Source organism: Myotis lucifugus, unplaced genomic scaffold (assembly GCF_000147115.1).
Source record: "Myotis lucifugus unplaced genomic scaffold, Myoluc2.0 scaffold_107, whole genome shotgun sequence".
NCBI lineage: Eukaryota > Metazoa > Chordata > Mammalia > Chiroptera > Vespertilionidae > Myotis > Myotis lucifugus.
Genome location: NW_005871155.1, coordinates 4,053,423 through 4,070,646, shown reverse-complemented (window position 1 = coordinate 4,070,646; position 17,224 = coordinate 4,053,423). Strand labels below are relative to the sequence as shown.

General features: G+C 37.3%; 1 protein-coding gene across 1 annotated transcript in view; it reads right to left on the bottom strand.

Annotated features, from left to right (window-relative positions):
- Positions 1-5,405: 5,405 nt before the first annotated feature.
- Positions 5,406-17,224, bottom strand: part of SLC35B3 (solute carrier family 35 member B3) — a 29,388-nt gene continuing 17,569 nt past the window's right edge. Inside the window, exons 7-11 of the mRNA XM_014459362.2 lie at positions 15,056-15,153; positions 11,409-11,501; positions 10,891-11,002; positions 7,677-7,746; positions 5,406-6,584 (exon numbers count right to left, since the gene is read on the bottom strand). Coding sequence (XP_014314848.2) covers positions 6,434-6,584; positions 7,677-7,746; positions 10,891-11,002; positions 11,409-11,501; positions 15,056-15,153 — 524 coding nt within the window. The 3' untranslated portion in view covers positions 5,406-6,433. The remainder of the gene's footprint in view (positions 6,585-7,676; positions 7,747-10,890; positions 11,003-11,408; positions 11,502-15,055; positions 15,154-17,224) is intronic.

Here is a 17,224-nt window from a genome sequence, read left to right as displayed (position 1 = left end):
GAGTCAATGGAACTGGATTCAGGTCCATTCTGCCACTTCCTACATGTGAACCTTAGGCATGTCATTTGTCTGGCTGAGGCCTGTTCCACGTCTGCTCAATAGAAATGATTTCTGCCTTTCAAATTTCACTGGGTTTTGTACAAGTGATGCTTTCTTCACTGTGAACTAGACAACAGCAAAATTGAGGAATCTTACAAGATATTTGAATTGGTATCATCTCAAATAATCAATATTTTCAGGTGAAGTAGTCTTCCAATCTCAATTATATTAAAAACAATCTTATCTAATTAATCATGATATGAAATTTAAGCTTATTGTAATGACTGAATTTTATTTTCTATTTCTATTAGTTAATTTTCCTTCCAAAGGATTTTAAATCTATACTTAAATTGTTAAACATTACAAATGTTACTGCTTAAATTTGAAGTTTTACTAATTTAAATTGGTAAATAAACCAGTATTTTAAAAATAAATTGAATTAACAGACAGAAAGCTATTATTTATATGGATTGGGATGATAATCAGAGAATTGTTAATTAAATCACCCCAGCCTGCACCCTCTCCAATCTGGGAAATCCCCCTCACAATCCGGAACTGCTAGCTCCCAACCGCTCCCCTGCCTGCCAGCCTGTTCACCCCCTAACCACTCCCCTGCCAGCCTGATTGCCCCAACTGCTCTCCCCTGCTGGCCTGGTCACCCCCAACTGCCCTCCCCTGCTGGCCTGGTTGCCCCTAACTGCCCTCCCCTGCTGGCCTGATCACCCACAACTGCCCCTCCCCTGCCGGCCTGGTCCCCCCACAACTGCCCTCCCCTGCCAACTTGGTTGCCCCTAACTGCCCTCCCCTGCTTTTCTCCTAATGCCAGGTGCATTGAAAGGAACAAAAGCAATCAGGCTGGCAGGGGAGGGCAGCTGTGGGTGATTAGGCCAGCAGGAGAGGGCAGTTGGGGGGGGCACAATTAAGGTACATATTAATAAACCTTATCAGAACATAAAAATCCATTTTCACGTGCTCATATTCTGTTGAGTCAGAAATGAAACACACTATATACCTGATTGCTTTTGTTCCTTTCAATGCACCTGGCATTAGGAGAAAATGGAAGATGAGTCCTGCAATGAGATCTACAATAATCAGACTCCAAGGTCTCATTTCTATTGTCATCATGAAAAATTATCCACATTTCTTTACTTGTTTTACCTATGTAAGTCTTATCTATTGTATTACACTGATTGAAATGATCTAATTATATTTTAGAAATGTTGGGGGTATCACAGGATTAAGATATTAATAAAACACATTTTGTGATTAAAGTCTCAGAAGAATCCCTTAAGTGTTAAGTCCTACTTCCCGAACCCGCTGGAATCCAGTTCCTTCTGAAGCAGTGGTGAATCACTGAAGCGAACCTTTTCTTCATAATGTCACTGCAGAATAGCACAAAAAGTACTCTAACTACATGCCATGAAATTAAAACAACAGACCATGACTGGTGGGAAATTATGGGTTTTATCTTACTTTCGTGGAGATTTTAAAAAGTAACATTTATAGAGAAAGTAATGAATATTAAATCCTTTATACACTTACAATGACTCAAGAAATCTTTTCACTTATGCAAGCAGCTCCGTTGCATTTGGACAAAGAGACTGTGAAAGTCTCTTAAATCAGATTAGGTTACACAGAATGGGAAGTTAGGAAATGGAAGGAAATCAGGAGAACATTATCCAAATAATTCAAGATGTCCTGGTTCTGAAAACTTCTGGAGTTTATTCCCTAAGACCTTGAGACTTAAGTGTAGTCCATGGACCAAACTGATGTAGCATCAGTTTCTTGTTGGAGTAAAATATCAGGCCCCATGCCAATCCTACTGAATCAAAATCCTCCTTTTTAAGATCTTCAGGTGATTCACATGCACATTAAAATTTCAGAATCACTACCACTGTGGGAAATTACTATTTTGAAAACTTAATGTTAATGAGATAACCTACATGTATTTTTTTTTTAATCCTCACCCGAGGACACACTTAGAAAGAGGAAGGGGGAGAGAAACATCGATCAGTTGCCTTCCTTATGTGCACAACCAGGGTTAAAACCTGCAACTCAGGCATGTGCCCTGGCCAGAACTGAACTGGCAACCTTTCTGTGCATAGGATGATGCTCAACCAATTAAGCCACTCTGGCCGGGGATAGTAATATATTTTTAAATAGATATCACAGCAATCTTCTCTAGAATGGGTATGCCTTGAGTGAAGGTTATAGACTCAGCATCTCATATAATGCCTAGCTCATATTGGCCTGGAGGAATAAACGATGTTAAATAAAAATAGAGCAGTCAAGTTAGTGATGCTACACAATGTGTTAAAAAGGTTAAGATGGTTGGCTCAGTGGGCAAGTACAAGGACATTCAATATGGACATGATAAGAGTAAGTGAAAATATGAAAATTTTGCTCAAACATATTAGGAAAAATTATCATGTGCTTCATTAAGAAGGCAGCACACAAAGATTCTGAGCAATATTATGATAATTTTATAATATAATTTGATAATAGACTGATAATTTGATAACTGTGTAGTTTACAGAGCAAATGATATCAAAATGCGTATTTTACTTTTTGTTAATCCTCACCCAAGGATATTTTTCCATTGATTTTTTTCGAGAGCGGAAGACAGAAAGAGAGAAACATTGATGTGAGAGATACACATCAATTGGTTGCCTCCTGCACGCACCCTGACCAGGGCCTGGGCCAGGGAGGAGCCTGAAACCAAGGTGTGTCCTTGACGAATCGAACCTGGGACCCTTTAGCCAAACCGGCGTGGGTGAAATGCACAAATATTTTCATTATGCTAAGCCATATTAATGGTCCATTATCCTAGTCAAATCTTACTAAAATTCTTTTTGACCAAGGCAGAATCTATAATGTAAAGTGGATTTAAGAGAAATCACTTGAGAAAATTAAGAGATTTATAGTCCAGAGAATACTAATAATTATTTAAAAACATTTGTTGAGCATAAAGCCTGCAGTGAACTTCTAACTATCTGGAGTTAGATCAAGTTCCGCAAAACTGCCCTCACTTGAGACACCAGCTGCAATCTCTGAGGTTCCTAGGCTATTCACACCTGTTACCAACTGGTTACAAATTCAAGGGGTTCCCACTATCCCCTCAGGTTTGACTGTTTGCTAGAACAACTCAGAGAACTCAGGGAAGCACTATAATTTCCATGATTTTATTATAAAGAATAAAAATTAGGACCTGACAAGAGACCGATGGGGCAAGATTTGGGAGAGTAACAAACACTAAGCTTCCATGTTTTCAGGATGAATCACTGTCCTGTCATATCGATGTGTATTTCCAAGCAGTGGAGCTCTCCCAAGAGTTGGTGTCCAGGGTTTTTATTGGGGTCTCACTACACAGCCATGATTGACTGTATCATTGGCCACATGATTGAACTCAATCTCCAAACACCTTCTCCCCTTCCTGCCCCCCAACAGGTTGGGCTGATATAATGTGGTTCAAAACCCCAACCTATAGTCACAAGGTCAGTCTTTCTAGCACGATCAGTCTCCACCCTGTCATTATCTAAGGGCCCACCATAAATAACAAAGACACTCCCAACACTTGGGAAACTCCAAGGATTAAAAGCTCCCTTCCAGAGAACAGGGACAAAGGTCAGCCAGATTCTTTATTACACAACATGGCCTTACTGAGGGCTCTGGATCACCTCTAGGTCCAATCTTAACACAGTGATCCACATAGCCAGATTCTTCTGCTGTGTATTTTGTTGACTGAATATGCCAAAGAAGGGGACATAATATGGCAAAATTCACAATGTCATTTATCCAATTATCTTTTTTGATCTAATGATATTCTTTGATGTTCTTAGTCCTGTATGAGATATTTATTGAGTGCCTACTGTATGATATACAATTAATGTGAACATAGCTGATGAAACAATTTATATCTAATACTGCTTAAGACACACATATTTCTCTGCATTTAACAAATGTTCCAAGCAAAACATCCTTGCTTATTCATTGAAGTATGTCTCAAATTCTTTATTGAGAGACACCTCATCACTTAATGTTACTTTGGGTTACTTAAATGTTCATAGTGGGGTTCAATGGATAGAAATATCCCATAACAGTTATGTAATTGTGAACTCGTCTTCAATTTCTGTATTTGCAAAAATGTGAACATGAATAATCACATCTACTGAGAGAGGCAACATAGTGATTAAGAGCATGGACTCTGGAACCAGAGTGCTTGACAGACAGTTCTGGCCCTTTGCAGCTAGGTAAGGCGAGGAATGTCACTCACTCCCTGGGCCCACAGCTTCCTCATCTATAAGAGAAGAAAATACTTACCCTCATGGACATGTTGTGATGATTAAATAAGTTATTACATATAAAGCACTTATAATAGTGCCTGACACCTACCAAACACTTAAACATTAACAATTTCAATTATTATTTTTAATTCCCTTATTATTATTTGGTTGTTGGGATGACATGAGATAATATTAATCAAAGATCATATAACAAAATCTGGTACAAATATACAAACGTTGATTTCCTTTACTCTAGAACAGTGGTTCCCAACCTTGGCTGCACATTAGAATCACCTGGGAATCTTTTTAAAATCCTGATTTCCGGGCCTCATCCTCCGGAAAGTCTGTTTCTTTGTTACTAATGTTGTGGCCTCACCCCATAACAAAGAAACAGAATTTCCGGAGGATGAGGCCCAGAAATCAGGATTTTAAGAAGATTCCCAGGTGATTCTAATGTGCAGTCAAGGTTGAGAACCACTGCTCTAGAAATTATTCTATACTTCAGACTATTCATTAATACAACTCCATGGATACAAATAAGTGAGATAAAGTTTATCTTCATCTGATGGCAGGTAGAAAAGGGAAATGGAGTTATAAAGGGTTAGGCTGGAAAACTGATTTTTTAAACAGTGCTAAACAGTTTAAAATTGGGGGATGTGATGAGTTTGTAATAGGCAAACAGTGGTAAAAAAATTAGAAAAGCATGGAGGTAAAATGGTGCCCATATTAAGTTAAAATTACATTATTTTATCAAGGACTTGGAAAAATAACTTTTTTTAAAAGCACAAATCCTTATTGTCTTAGAGTTTAAGGCAGCATTATAAAGTAGAAATTAAGATTCCTTTCGTTTTAAAATATGGAAACTTAAAACTGATTGCCACTTCGAAATAAAACACCCACAGTATTTTAACATATAACAAATAAAAAATCAGTCCAAATTCCTTATGCTAGATTCTTAAATTACCACGAGCTCTGATGTACAAAAGCACATAACAGGTTAAAGTCACCATCATCATACAATAGAATTTTAAGAATTGAGATTAAATATTCCAAGTATATTATACTGACAAAATACAAGTAATATCACCAATAGCAGAGATACTGTTTTAATCAACATTACTTACACTGAAAATGAAGATGAGTAGCATTTTAAAAAATATAGTAGAAGCAATTCCAAAAACTCACTGCTAAAACATAAGGGCAAAAATCTTATGAGTTTAGACGAAAACCGTGCAAGCAACAAACTGTACAAATTTGCTATATCTATTTGTATTTCTTAAGGTTACCTTATTACATCTGCAACCTGACAAAATAAATTCCAAATTCAATTGTATAAGAAAAATGATGACAATCTTATTATTTTATAATAATTTAAGACATCAATTATTTTGCCTTCAATTAAAGAATCCTAATGATTAAATCTTTTAGCACCTCTTTGATGAATAGTAGCAAGTTTTTCTTGTGATATATACTTATAGGGTGCAGTATATTGTCTCCTTTTACTATACTGGCTATATTTCACAGAAAAATTAAAGCATGTTTTCTCTAAAGAATATTTTTAAGTTATCAGAGAAAGCCCTAAGTTTTAAAGTTTATGTAAAGCCTTACTCCAATCTTTACTTCCCTCTTTATAACAAAATTCTATCAACACATTCTTTAATAAAATAATCACAGAATAATTTTTATTTATAATGAAGTTATTATCACTAGACTTTAAATCATCAGTTCACTCTTATAACAGAGAATCAATTTAAATACCACCAAAATGGAATGAAGACAAAACAGTCTATTACATATCAGTTTCTCTGATATGCCATAATGATATCTAATTAGTCTTACACCATGGTCCATTTCCAGTGAAATTCTCAACAAACTGCTCATAATTACAGTCCTTTATATTGACATATTATTCTAAGGTGTGACAGATGCTGCTCTCTTGATTGCTTCAGAAGCCAAACAGTCAAAAAGTGCTCTGAGGAAAAAGGCTGACTTCATATGTAATCCAGTCACAAATGCCGTCAGTTCCTTTGGTTTTTATAATAATCCCTTTGGCAAGTGAATTAATTGACGATTGGTCCTTAGAATTCTATATGAAACAGCAGGCATCACCGCTACACAGTTTGTGCCAACGTCCTTGATTTTTTCACTTCCACTGTCTTGTTTATCAGATCATATATCGATGGTAGTTTTATTTTATCCATATTTTTGCTGTAAACATTGAGAAATATACCAAGGACAACTAACAAACCAGACCATATGTACCTAAGAGAAAAAATATATATTAAAAAAAGTTTAATATTAAGATAATTTATTATTCACCACAGAATTTGGTGATAAATTCACAAAAACCATGCAATAAAATAAAATTTTGAAATGGGAAACCTGCAATAAGTGTTAAAACAAAGATAGTTTTAGATCAGATTAGAATTTCATATTTTACTAGTATGTTAAGTGTATATATAGAATTAAGGTATTTTACAAACTACTAAATATAGTTCATTTGAATTTTTGGATAATAGAAAATTCAAAGTCCAATTCCCACCAGAAGTCTTAAGAGTACACTTAAAAGCCCTGGATTCGTAAATCTGCCAATGGCCATCTTGGGAATACAACTAGTTATCCCAGGTGGGTAGAAAATATGGAGATAAAAAGGGAAACATCCACAGAAAGATGAATTGGCAAAGATTACCATAATGTATACCTTCCACATGTAGAAAGAGTAATCAATTTATAGAAAACAAAATATATGGATGGAAATTTATTTTGTAGTTACCTTTAATTTTATACATTGATAATTTCTAGGTTTGAATCTTCTCAATTCCTAATCAAGGTAAGTGATTCTTTAGATCAGATTAGATCTGACTGATTAGGAATTGCTAGCATCATTGCTTTAAATGATGCTAATTTCAAACACATCTTGACAGTACAGAAAACAATAAAGGCTTTCACAAAAAGCCACAAACTAAATCATTAGGGCACAACAGATAGAATTCTTCTCTACCTCACTCCTTTGCGGGAAAAAGCAGGGAAACAAACCAATAATTTAAAAAAAAATTATATATATCTATTTCATATATTTGCACTAGGACAAGGGGGAATGAATCCCTTAATCTCAAGATGTAGCTCATATTCATTTATATTGCAAACAAGATCACATTTGCCCTGGGACTCTGGTTAGAGAATTTAAGTGTATAAAATGATTTCTTCAAAATAATTACATAAACTTCTGAAACAGAAGACATCAATAAATTAGGGAGAGAGATAAAAATATGCTTTATAAAGAATTAAGGCTGTTTCAGAGGGAATGTGGAACAAAGTAAAAGCTGAGAAACTTGTTGAATTAAACATACTTACTGAAATGTGAATGGCTTAGCAAAGAATATAAATGAAAGTACAATGGTCATGGCTTTTCTTCCTGTTGTCACTGTAGGAAGAAAGGTTGGTTTAGAATGTGCCTACTGTCCTGGAAATAATTTTGGAAATCATTCATTCAACACGTATTTACAAAGCCTACTATGTGCTAGGATCTTTATGAGGCGCAAGGAAACAATGGAAAGCAAAAAGCAAACAGCCCAGCCCGTGTGGTTGAGTGGTGACCTAAAAACCAGGAAGTCACGGTTCGATTTCCGGTCAGAGCATATGCTCAGGTTGCAGGCTCAACTGATTCCCAGGAGGAAGCATACAGGAGGCAGCCAATCAATGATTCTCCCTCATTACTGATGTTTCTATCTCTCTTTCCTCCCTTCTTTGAAATCAATGAAAACATATTAAAAAAAATAAAGTTAAAAAAAAGCAAATAAAAACTAACTGTTGCTGCTACTATGGAATTTATAGTCTAGTAAGGGTACAGACATTAAATATTATAGATAAATGTTAAAGCTCACCGGTAGTAAATACTTGAGGCCATCTAGTAAATACATGGAGGCCATGACATGATGGAGGCATATTCAGGGGTGGGGACCTTTTTCTGCCAAGGGCCATTTGGATATTTATAACATCATTCGAGGGCCAAACAAAATTATCAACTTAAAAATTAGCTTGCTATATTTGCTCAAACATTTAATTAACTCACCCCTAATGCCTTGGCAGGGCCAGACCTAATGATTTTGCTGGCCTTATATGGCCCTCGGGCCGGATGTTCTCCACCTCGTCCTTAGAGAGACTTAGTTTGGCAGGAACGCAAAGCTTTCCCAAAGAAGATATGATTAGGGGTTAGTCTTTAAAAGTAGCAATCTAATATCTTAATAGCGGTCATCTCTGATTAAGCTGATGAGTAATCCTTACAATCCTCTTTATCTGTATTAACTTTTACTTATCCTTGAAGTTATTACTTCAAATTAAGTCTGTTGCAAGCCCCGAAACCTTCCTCCTTAGTCCTATCCAGGTAGATATAAGCAACTGCATATATCTCCATTACAGCTTTTCCCTTACTTTTCATTATCAGTTGCTATCTTCCCATTAGACTGTGTACTTTACTTAATTCCTTGTCTCATTCATCCTTATATTCCCAGACTCTATAATTCCTGGTACTTATTGTCCAATGCATGAATGAATGAATACCAAATGAAGATACTGTTTTGGAAATATGTATCAGAGCCTGATTCCCAAATCTGTCTTTTCTTTTACTTTAGTAAACGGACCCCTCTCCCCCTTTTTTTAAATGGGCATAACTTTCAGCCTCTCCTACAACTAGGTGTGATCATGTGATTAGATTTTGGCCAATGAAAATGTGAGAAAAAGTGCTGTCTCTAGGAGTGTGATTTATAGGAAGTTTCCATAAAGAGAAATGTGTATTTCATCTTCTCTCCATCTCATTGACTGGAATGAGGAATAAGATGGCAGAATACATAGAAGAAGCCTGGATTCCTGATGAGCATGGAGACACCACACCAGCTCAAGAGGCAGTATACCGCATGGGGTAAGAGCAAAGATTAAGATAAAATATATGTAAACTACATAAAATAGTGACTGGTGCAAAGTAAGGGCTATGTGCGCATTAACTATAATTATTATCGCCACTTCTGGATTTCTTTTAACAAGCTAGAAATAGACCGGCCTAAACCTTCAAGACCAGGACTGCATCTCACAATTCTTTTCTTTCTTTTTTTAAATTCTAACTCAGGATATTTTATTTTCCCATTAATTTCTGGGGGGGGGGGGGGGGGGAGAAAGAGAGACAAACATCCACGTGGCAAAGATGCAATATTGGCTGCTTCCTGCACAGCTCTGGGAAACCTGCAACCAACCAACGCATGTGCCCTTGACTGGGAATGGAACCTGAGACCCTTTGGTCTGAGGGCCAACTCTAACCACTGAGCCAAGCCATCTAGGGCTCACATTTCTTTATACGAACATCAGGGTTCAATCAATGCATACCAATTGATATAAGTAACTGTTTAAAACAATTACTATCTTACAAGCAAAATTGGGACCCAAGCTAAGTATATGAATTTGCAATCTTTCTTGACAGCATGAGATGAATTGAATGATTAGTAATATGGTCTATTCTACAGCCAAATCCCTCTATCATTAGGGATGCAAATTTTCAAAAGGAGAGTCATACCAGAGCAAATAAAGAGAAAAGTTAGAAAGCAAATATACTCTTACAAAGACAGAGGTATTTGTTCATTTGTTTAACTCTGTGGTATTAAAATACGTATTTCTCTAGAACCATAGAAAATTAAAATCGGATAAATTGACTAATATACATATATATATGCATTATGAATTACAATTCTACAGATCTCTGCTGGAAATAAATCGAGTTCAATCAATTAGTACACAAAAGAGAAATGAAGCCCACAGAAGAGGAGAGACTTGCTCTCCAGGTCACAAGTCATTAACCTGCATCAGAGCTGGGACTGGGCTCCACCTTCTCTGACACGCAAGCCAGAGCTCTTCCACTTCTTGCAATCCTGGCGTCAGGGCTCTCTCCACATGGGAGACGCCAAGAGCACTCATCATCTGTACTGTTCATGTGGCAAACAATTCAAGGTAGTAGTGGGAGCCATCTGTTGCCCTCTTCAGGCCTCACCTGTAGCCCCTCATCTGTTTTCCTCACTCCTCCGCAGCAGAACAAATACAAATTCCATGCCTCTAAAGTGGAAGCAAAGTCCCCGCACAGAGCAGGTGCCTAATAATTGCTAGTGAAAAGAAAAGCTCATTTGGTTGATGTCCTGGCAAGTGTCCAAAAAGCTTTGTTCAAAACAGATCTGTCATACTTTAACTTCAACAAAACTGAAATTTTCAGTTATACAGTGTATAAAGCTACTATGTTTCTATGCAGACGTTCATCCATTATACTTTTTAATAAAACCTTATTTTAATGTATATAAAGGTTACTATTTCGATAAATGCATATGTTTGACTTTAAAATTAAACCTTCAGATAAAAAATTACGATTAAACATCATTTTCTTTAGAATTAAAAAAACATACCATAAGCCCAGGAATTGGAAAAATATGACAATTCTCTTTTTAATGAAGATTAGGTACTAATCTTTTGAAAAAGAGCATCAGAGAAAATTTAAATGCTTATTTTATAATCTAAGCAGGTATATTATTCCTACCTGTTACAGCAAGAAGTGCACCGAAATTTTTAATCAAAGCCAGGACAAAGGAAATTCCAAAATATCCAGTGAGGGAAAAAAGAAAAGCATAACCATAGGTTCGCATTAGATTCTGCAACATATAAAAAAGCCTGTGAGAAAAATGCAAAACAAACCCTGAGGTATTACAAATGAAATAAAACCACACTTTCATCAACTTCTTGAGCAATAATAAGCCATTCAAACAATGCAATCAAGCAAAGATTCTTATTTAGTTTTGATTTAATGGAAAAATAATGATGAAATTTAAAATCCACAACTTCTACATCATTAATAGTTTAAACATTATATTATAGGGTAGAGCAAGGATAAAACAAATTTAAGTATAAATCATTTCAATTCTGAAATAATTTTTGATCTATATATAAAGGAGTTACCAAATTACATTAAAAATAGTATTTTGAACAAGGGGAATCAGATATACAGAGGAAACTATTTAATGAAAGATGTTTATTTTTTAAAATGTGATTAGTGTTTACCTTTGAACAAAATGTTACTGCAGGGCCTAATCCACTAGTGCATGTCAATCCCAATAAAATGTACACAAAACCGATTGAATACGAATACAAAACCTAGAGTAGACAAAAATAAAATGGAAAAAAAGTGATATTAAACCAAAGGTAGAAAATGAAGGATTTTCAACTGTGGCTCAATTAATCTATTAAATTAAATTTGTAGAACAAACCATTTTTAAAGTAACATCATTGTTTCAATATGGCTTAACTTTCTGGAAATAATGGCTGATCCTCTTTAAAAGTCTACGCTTTATTTTATGTGCAATATAACACAGTAGTACTAACCCCTTCATATATGGTTCTGTGGCAGGCAGTTAGACAGACATGAGCAGAGCAAGGATGATGGGCCAGGTACAGAAGGTCACTGGGGTGGAAAGCGCCAGGTGCCTAGAAAAGGACAACTGTAGGGGGGGCCTCACCCCCAGGGTGACCTTTCAGTTGGATTTCCTGACCATTCTTCCTAGAGACAACATCCAGGCCTCAATTGTATTTCAGCTCCTGGCCCAGAAAAGCAGCAAAACCAGTCAAGGGACACCCGGCTGACCTCAGGACCAACCGGCTGCATTGACTAATAAACCCACTGCCCGTGTGCACACCAATCAATTAGTGGAGACCTAGACCCTGAAAGGACCCACTTGGAAAGCTGCTGAATATTCTATGAGATCTTCTCCTGGGACCTCCCCTAAATCCTTTAGCACTGAGGACCCAGTGAGCTTTTCCCTTCCCCTCACTCTCCCCCCAGGCATGTTACCATTACCTTTTTCACTCCCAAGCTCCAAGGGCCCTTCCTTTACCTTTATAACTTGTTTCCTAAGTCTATTTCTTTTACAAATTAATTCTTCTACCTCTGTGACTTTATAAATAAACTAGAGGCCCGGTGCAGGGATGCGTGTGCCGGTGGGGTCCCTCGACCTGGCCTGCACCCTCTTGCAATTCAGGACCCCTTGGGGGATGTCAGAGGCCCAGTGCATGGATTCAGCCTGATCCCCACAGGCCAGGATGAGGGATCCCACCTGTGCATGAATCCGTGTACCAGGCCTCTAGTATGCATATAAGATCTTTGGTTAATCTCTTCCCACCCTTCACCTCCCCCCTTCTCTCTGAGATTCATCAGTCTGTTCCATGTTTCCATGCCTGTGCACTGAGCGTCTTCCCCCTGCTGGTCAGTGTGTGTCATAGCTACCGGTCGAATGGTCGGACACTTAGCATATTAGCCTTTTATACATAGATGTTCTCTTACAGTTTGGGTCTTTGTCTAGACAGACCCCAAGTACCAAGGTTGCTGAACCCAGGTCCGGCCTGACCCCACTGGCCTAACACCTGGTGCCTTTCCTGTAGCCTACAACAGTTCCATAATTATTCATTTTTTGACTGGTTTAATTACTAAAGTCAAACCAGATTTGAATGTTGGGATTCTAAAAACATACACAAACACAACAAAAAATCTTTATAGCTACTTATTAACATGAAAAACCCAAAAGTTAAGTTTGGAAAGACATTAAAATATAACAAAAATAAGCAGTATACTGCATATTTATTGCTTAATTTCTCAATTTTCCTACCAAGCTTTCTATCCCAGTGTATTACACTCATCATAAGCCGAAACAGAAACAAACTTAAATAACTGTTATGTACTACTAATGCCCTATGTCAATTACTACATTTATTTCTCACAACCAACCTATGACATGAGTACTTTTAATCATCATTTCCCAATTTATAGATGAAGAAACTAAAACATATATTACCATCTTCCCCAAACAAGAGGGCTAGGAAAAATAGGATATGAACTGAAGCCATCTTAGACCAGAGCCTATGGTCATAACCACTGTACTACATTAACTTTCTGACTACTTACACTTTCTTAATTATTTTTTCTTTATCTTATCTAGGACTAGTGATGATGATGATCAAGGAAATGATGACAAGATTAAAGTTCCTATGTTCCTAGAGACTTAGCGCATCCCACTATACTGACAAAAAAACAGGAAAGGCCAGTCCTGTAACTCCTTTATGCAGTCTGCTCTGTCTCTCTAGCAAGTTGGATGGCTATAAAATGAATGTAAACACACACACCATAACTTTCCTATATACAAATACCGACCAGTTAGAAGATACATTGGAAGAAAGGCATTATTTGCAGTAACAATGGCAAAAAGGTGAAACATCTAACATTAACTTCAAAAGAAATATGTTAGATTTATATGAAGAAAACTTTAGAATCTAAGGGACATAAAAAAAAACTTGAAAAGGAAACTCATACCTTAATTCTTGGATTGAAAGAATTAAGGGCACAGATTCCATTCTCCCTAATTTAATTTATAATTCAATGCCATACCAATCATAATACCAATGACATTTCTACTTTATTTGGGGACATGAATACCCAAGAATAACTATTGGTAGTATTATTCTGAAAAACAAAAGGAACAATGGTGGCTAGTCCTAATAGATGGTAAATGTTGGATAAAACTACTGTCATCATATGGTTCTGGTGCAGAAATAAATATAAAAGAATATAATTCTGGATGCTAAGTTAGAATATGAAATAATAAAGAAGGCACTTAAAGTAAGCTAAAAAAGTGGATTATTCAGTACATGATATTGGGATGAGTGAACAACCATATGGAGGAAAATTTTTAAAGTTTTGGGTGGATCAAAGATTTAATAAAAAAGGAAATCATAGTCCTAGTTGGTCTGGCTCAGTGGATAGAGCATTGGCCTGTGGACTGAAGGGTCCCAGGTTTGATTCCGGTGAAGGGCATATGCCCGGGTTGTGGGCTCTATCCCCAGTTGGGGGCGTGCAGGAGGCAGCCAATCAATGGATTCTCTCTCATCATTGATGGTTCTATCTTTCTCTCCCTCTCCCTTCCTCTCTCTGAAATCAATCACTATATATATATATATATATATATATATATATATATATATATATATATATATTTAAAAAAGGAAATCATAAAATAGGCAACATGAGTAAAATTCTTAAATCTTAGTGTTAGGAAAGCCTGTTTCAATCATAATATATAGCCAGAAGCCACGAGGAAAAGATAAACCTGACCACATAAAAATTACAAACTTCTAAATGGAAAATAATACCAAATACAAAGATAGGAGAAAAATGATCAAAGGATCTTTTTAATATGTAAAAAGTATAAATCATTGAGGAAAAATTTATCAAATACCATACCATTAGCTATTAGCAGTGATAGTAGCATTTTTATTTTTTACTTTCCTATGTTTGAATGCATTACTTTTATGAAAATAATGATAAACTAGTTTTTTGGTTTTTTAAAACATATATTTTTATTGATTTCAGAGAAGAAAGGAGAGCGAGAGATAGAAACATCAATGATGAGAGAGAGTCATTGATTGGCCGTCTCCTGCAAGCCCCCTATTGGAGATGGAGGCTGCAACCCAGGCATGTGCCCTTCACCAGAATTAAACCTGAAGGCCGATGTTCTATTCACTGAGCCAAACCAGCTAGGGCAACGATAAACCAGTTTTAAAATGCAACGCCAGTCTTCAATACCATAACTATTTCATAAAGTTAAATATATCACCATTTTTAGTCTGTGTGTTGTGAAGAAAAAAAACACTAGAATATTTACCATTTCTGAGTTAGAGGCGTTATGCAGTTTCATAGCCTTCTCTTGAACATTTCCAATAACAGCATCAGCACATAGTGCCAGGGAAATAAGGATCACACCTTCAAGAAGGCACAAGAAAAACACAACCTCCTTATTTAAGCATATGAATGAGAATCAAGAGTTTTCAGAGATGCAATTGAGCTAAAAAATAAAAGTAAATCTTATTCACATTTGTTTCATAAAGCTGAGCAGTTTTATCCACAACCAGTTGTAACAGGCACATAAGTCACATAGGTGATGTTAATAAAAAAAAGTAGCTACCACTAAGAAACTGCATTAATGCTGTCACCATTACTGTGCTTTACTCTCATGTCAAATAATAGTTCTGTGTTTAAACTAGATTTTATGTTTGAAAGGAATACTGTATTAAATAAATACAGAAGAAATTCCTAGATTTACTGGGATTGGTGGTTAGTCAGATGGAGAGGGAAATCATTAAAAAACAAAATTATTAAAATGTTTAATTTAAAACACAAACATGCATACAGTTGTGAAGGCCTTTTCTTTCAATAGAGGTACTAAAATTCTGCACTTTCTCTTTTGTTTAAACCACACTCATAAAACAACTCTCTATGATTTCCAAGTTGTTCTGATTAAATAGTATCTATCTATCTATCATCTATCTATCTATCTATCAAATATCATGAACCCTGGAATTTAAAAAAAAGTACACCAAAAACTCAGGAACTTCTGAAACAATTAGGGTACAGAATCCTTTCATATTTATATGATATCCCCAATTTTTATAGTTATTCCATCCAAATGTAATTCAACACTGATTTTATTAACTTGTCAACCAAATTGTTTCAATTAACTTAGTTTTTACAGAAACAATTCTTTCTTCAAACTTAACTGTTTTTTCCATTGTTGTTAATCCTCACCTGAGGATATTTTTTCCATTGGTTTTTAGAATGAGTGGAAGGGAGGAAGGGAGGGAGGGAGGGAGAGAGGGAGGAAGGGAGAGAGAGAGGGAGAGGAAGAGAGAAAAACATCGATGTGAGAGAGGAACATCAATGGGCTGCCTCCTACAAACCTCCTACTGGGAATCGAACTGGCAAATTTTCGGTGCACAGGACAATGCCCAACCAACTGGCCATTATAAAAAACTGAAATAATTTTATGAAAATACTTGATTTATGGGGGCAGGAAGCGGGGGCTAGAAGGTGTCAATGGGAAAAAAGGGAGACATCTGTAACACTTCCAACAATAAAGATAAATTAAAAAAGAAATAAAAAGAAAATACCTGAATTGCATCCTAAAGGTGGATATTTACTGAGTAAGTCTGACATACCCCTTTATACATTCTAAGTTTTATTTATGTCTATCTTAACCATTTTAATAGTTAATCTCCTTCTCCTTTAGATAATATACTCTTATAGATCAGGGCTTATGATAAATGCTCAACTATTATTAACTAGAGGCCCGGTGCATGAAATTCGTGAAGGGGGGGGGGGAGGTGGTGTTCCTCAGCCCAGCCTGCATCCTCTAGCAATTCGGGACCCCTCAGGTGGGTTCCCTAGGCCTGGCCGATGATCAGGGTCTATCGGGGCTTTCCTTCCCCGGGCTGCTGGCAGCTGGCCCCGCCCCTGCTGCTGCCACTGCTTGCCATCTGTGTGGTGCTGCCCCTCCCTCCCCCGCCACCAGTCACCTCCCTCTGCGAGCACAGGCGTGAGGTGCGATCACTTGGCTAGCCTGGACCTCCCTCTGCAGGGCGATCACTGGCTGGCCCCACACACTCGCCACAGGATCGCTGGCTGGTGGCCTGGGCCTCCCTCTGTGGGGAAATCAATTTCGGGGCCCCCAGACTGATCGCTGCACAGAGGGAGGCCCCACCTACCCGCTGCAGTGCTGCCGGCCTGGTAGCTTGGGCCTCCCTCTTTGAGGTGATCGATCGCAGGGCTCCACGACTGATCACCCAGCAGAAGGAGGCCTTTCCCACCCAGCCAGGGCTCTGCGACTGATTGCCACACAAAGGGTGGATGAGGCCTCTTTCTTTGGTGCGATCGATCATGGAGCCCCCGCATCGATCACTCTGCAGAGGGTGGCCTGGGCCTTCCTCTTCGGGGCAATCGTGGGGCGATGGCGAGGTTTCCCGACCAATTTTATTGCACCTGCCTTGGCTGGCCTGGC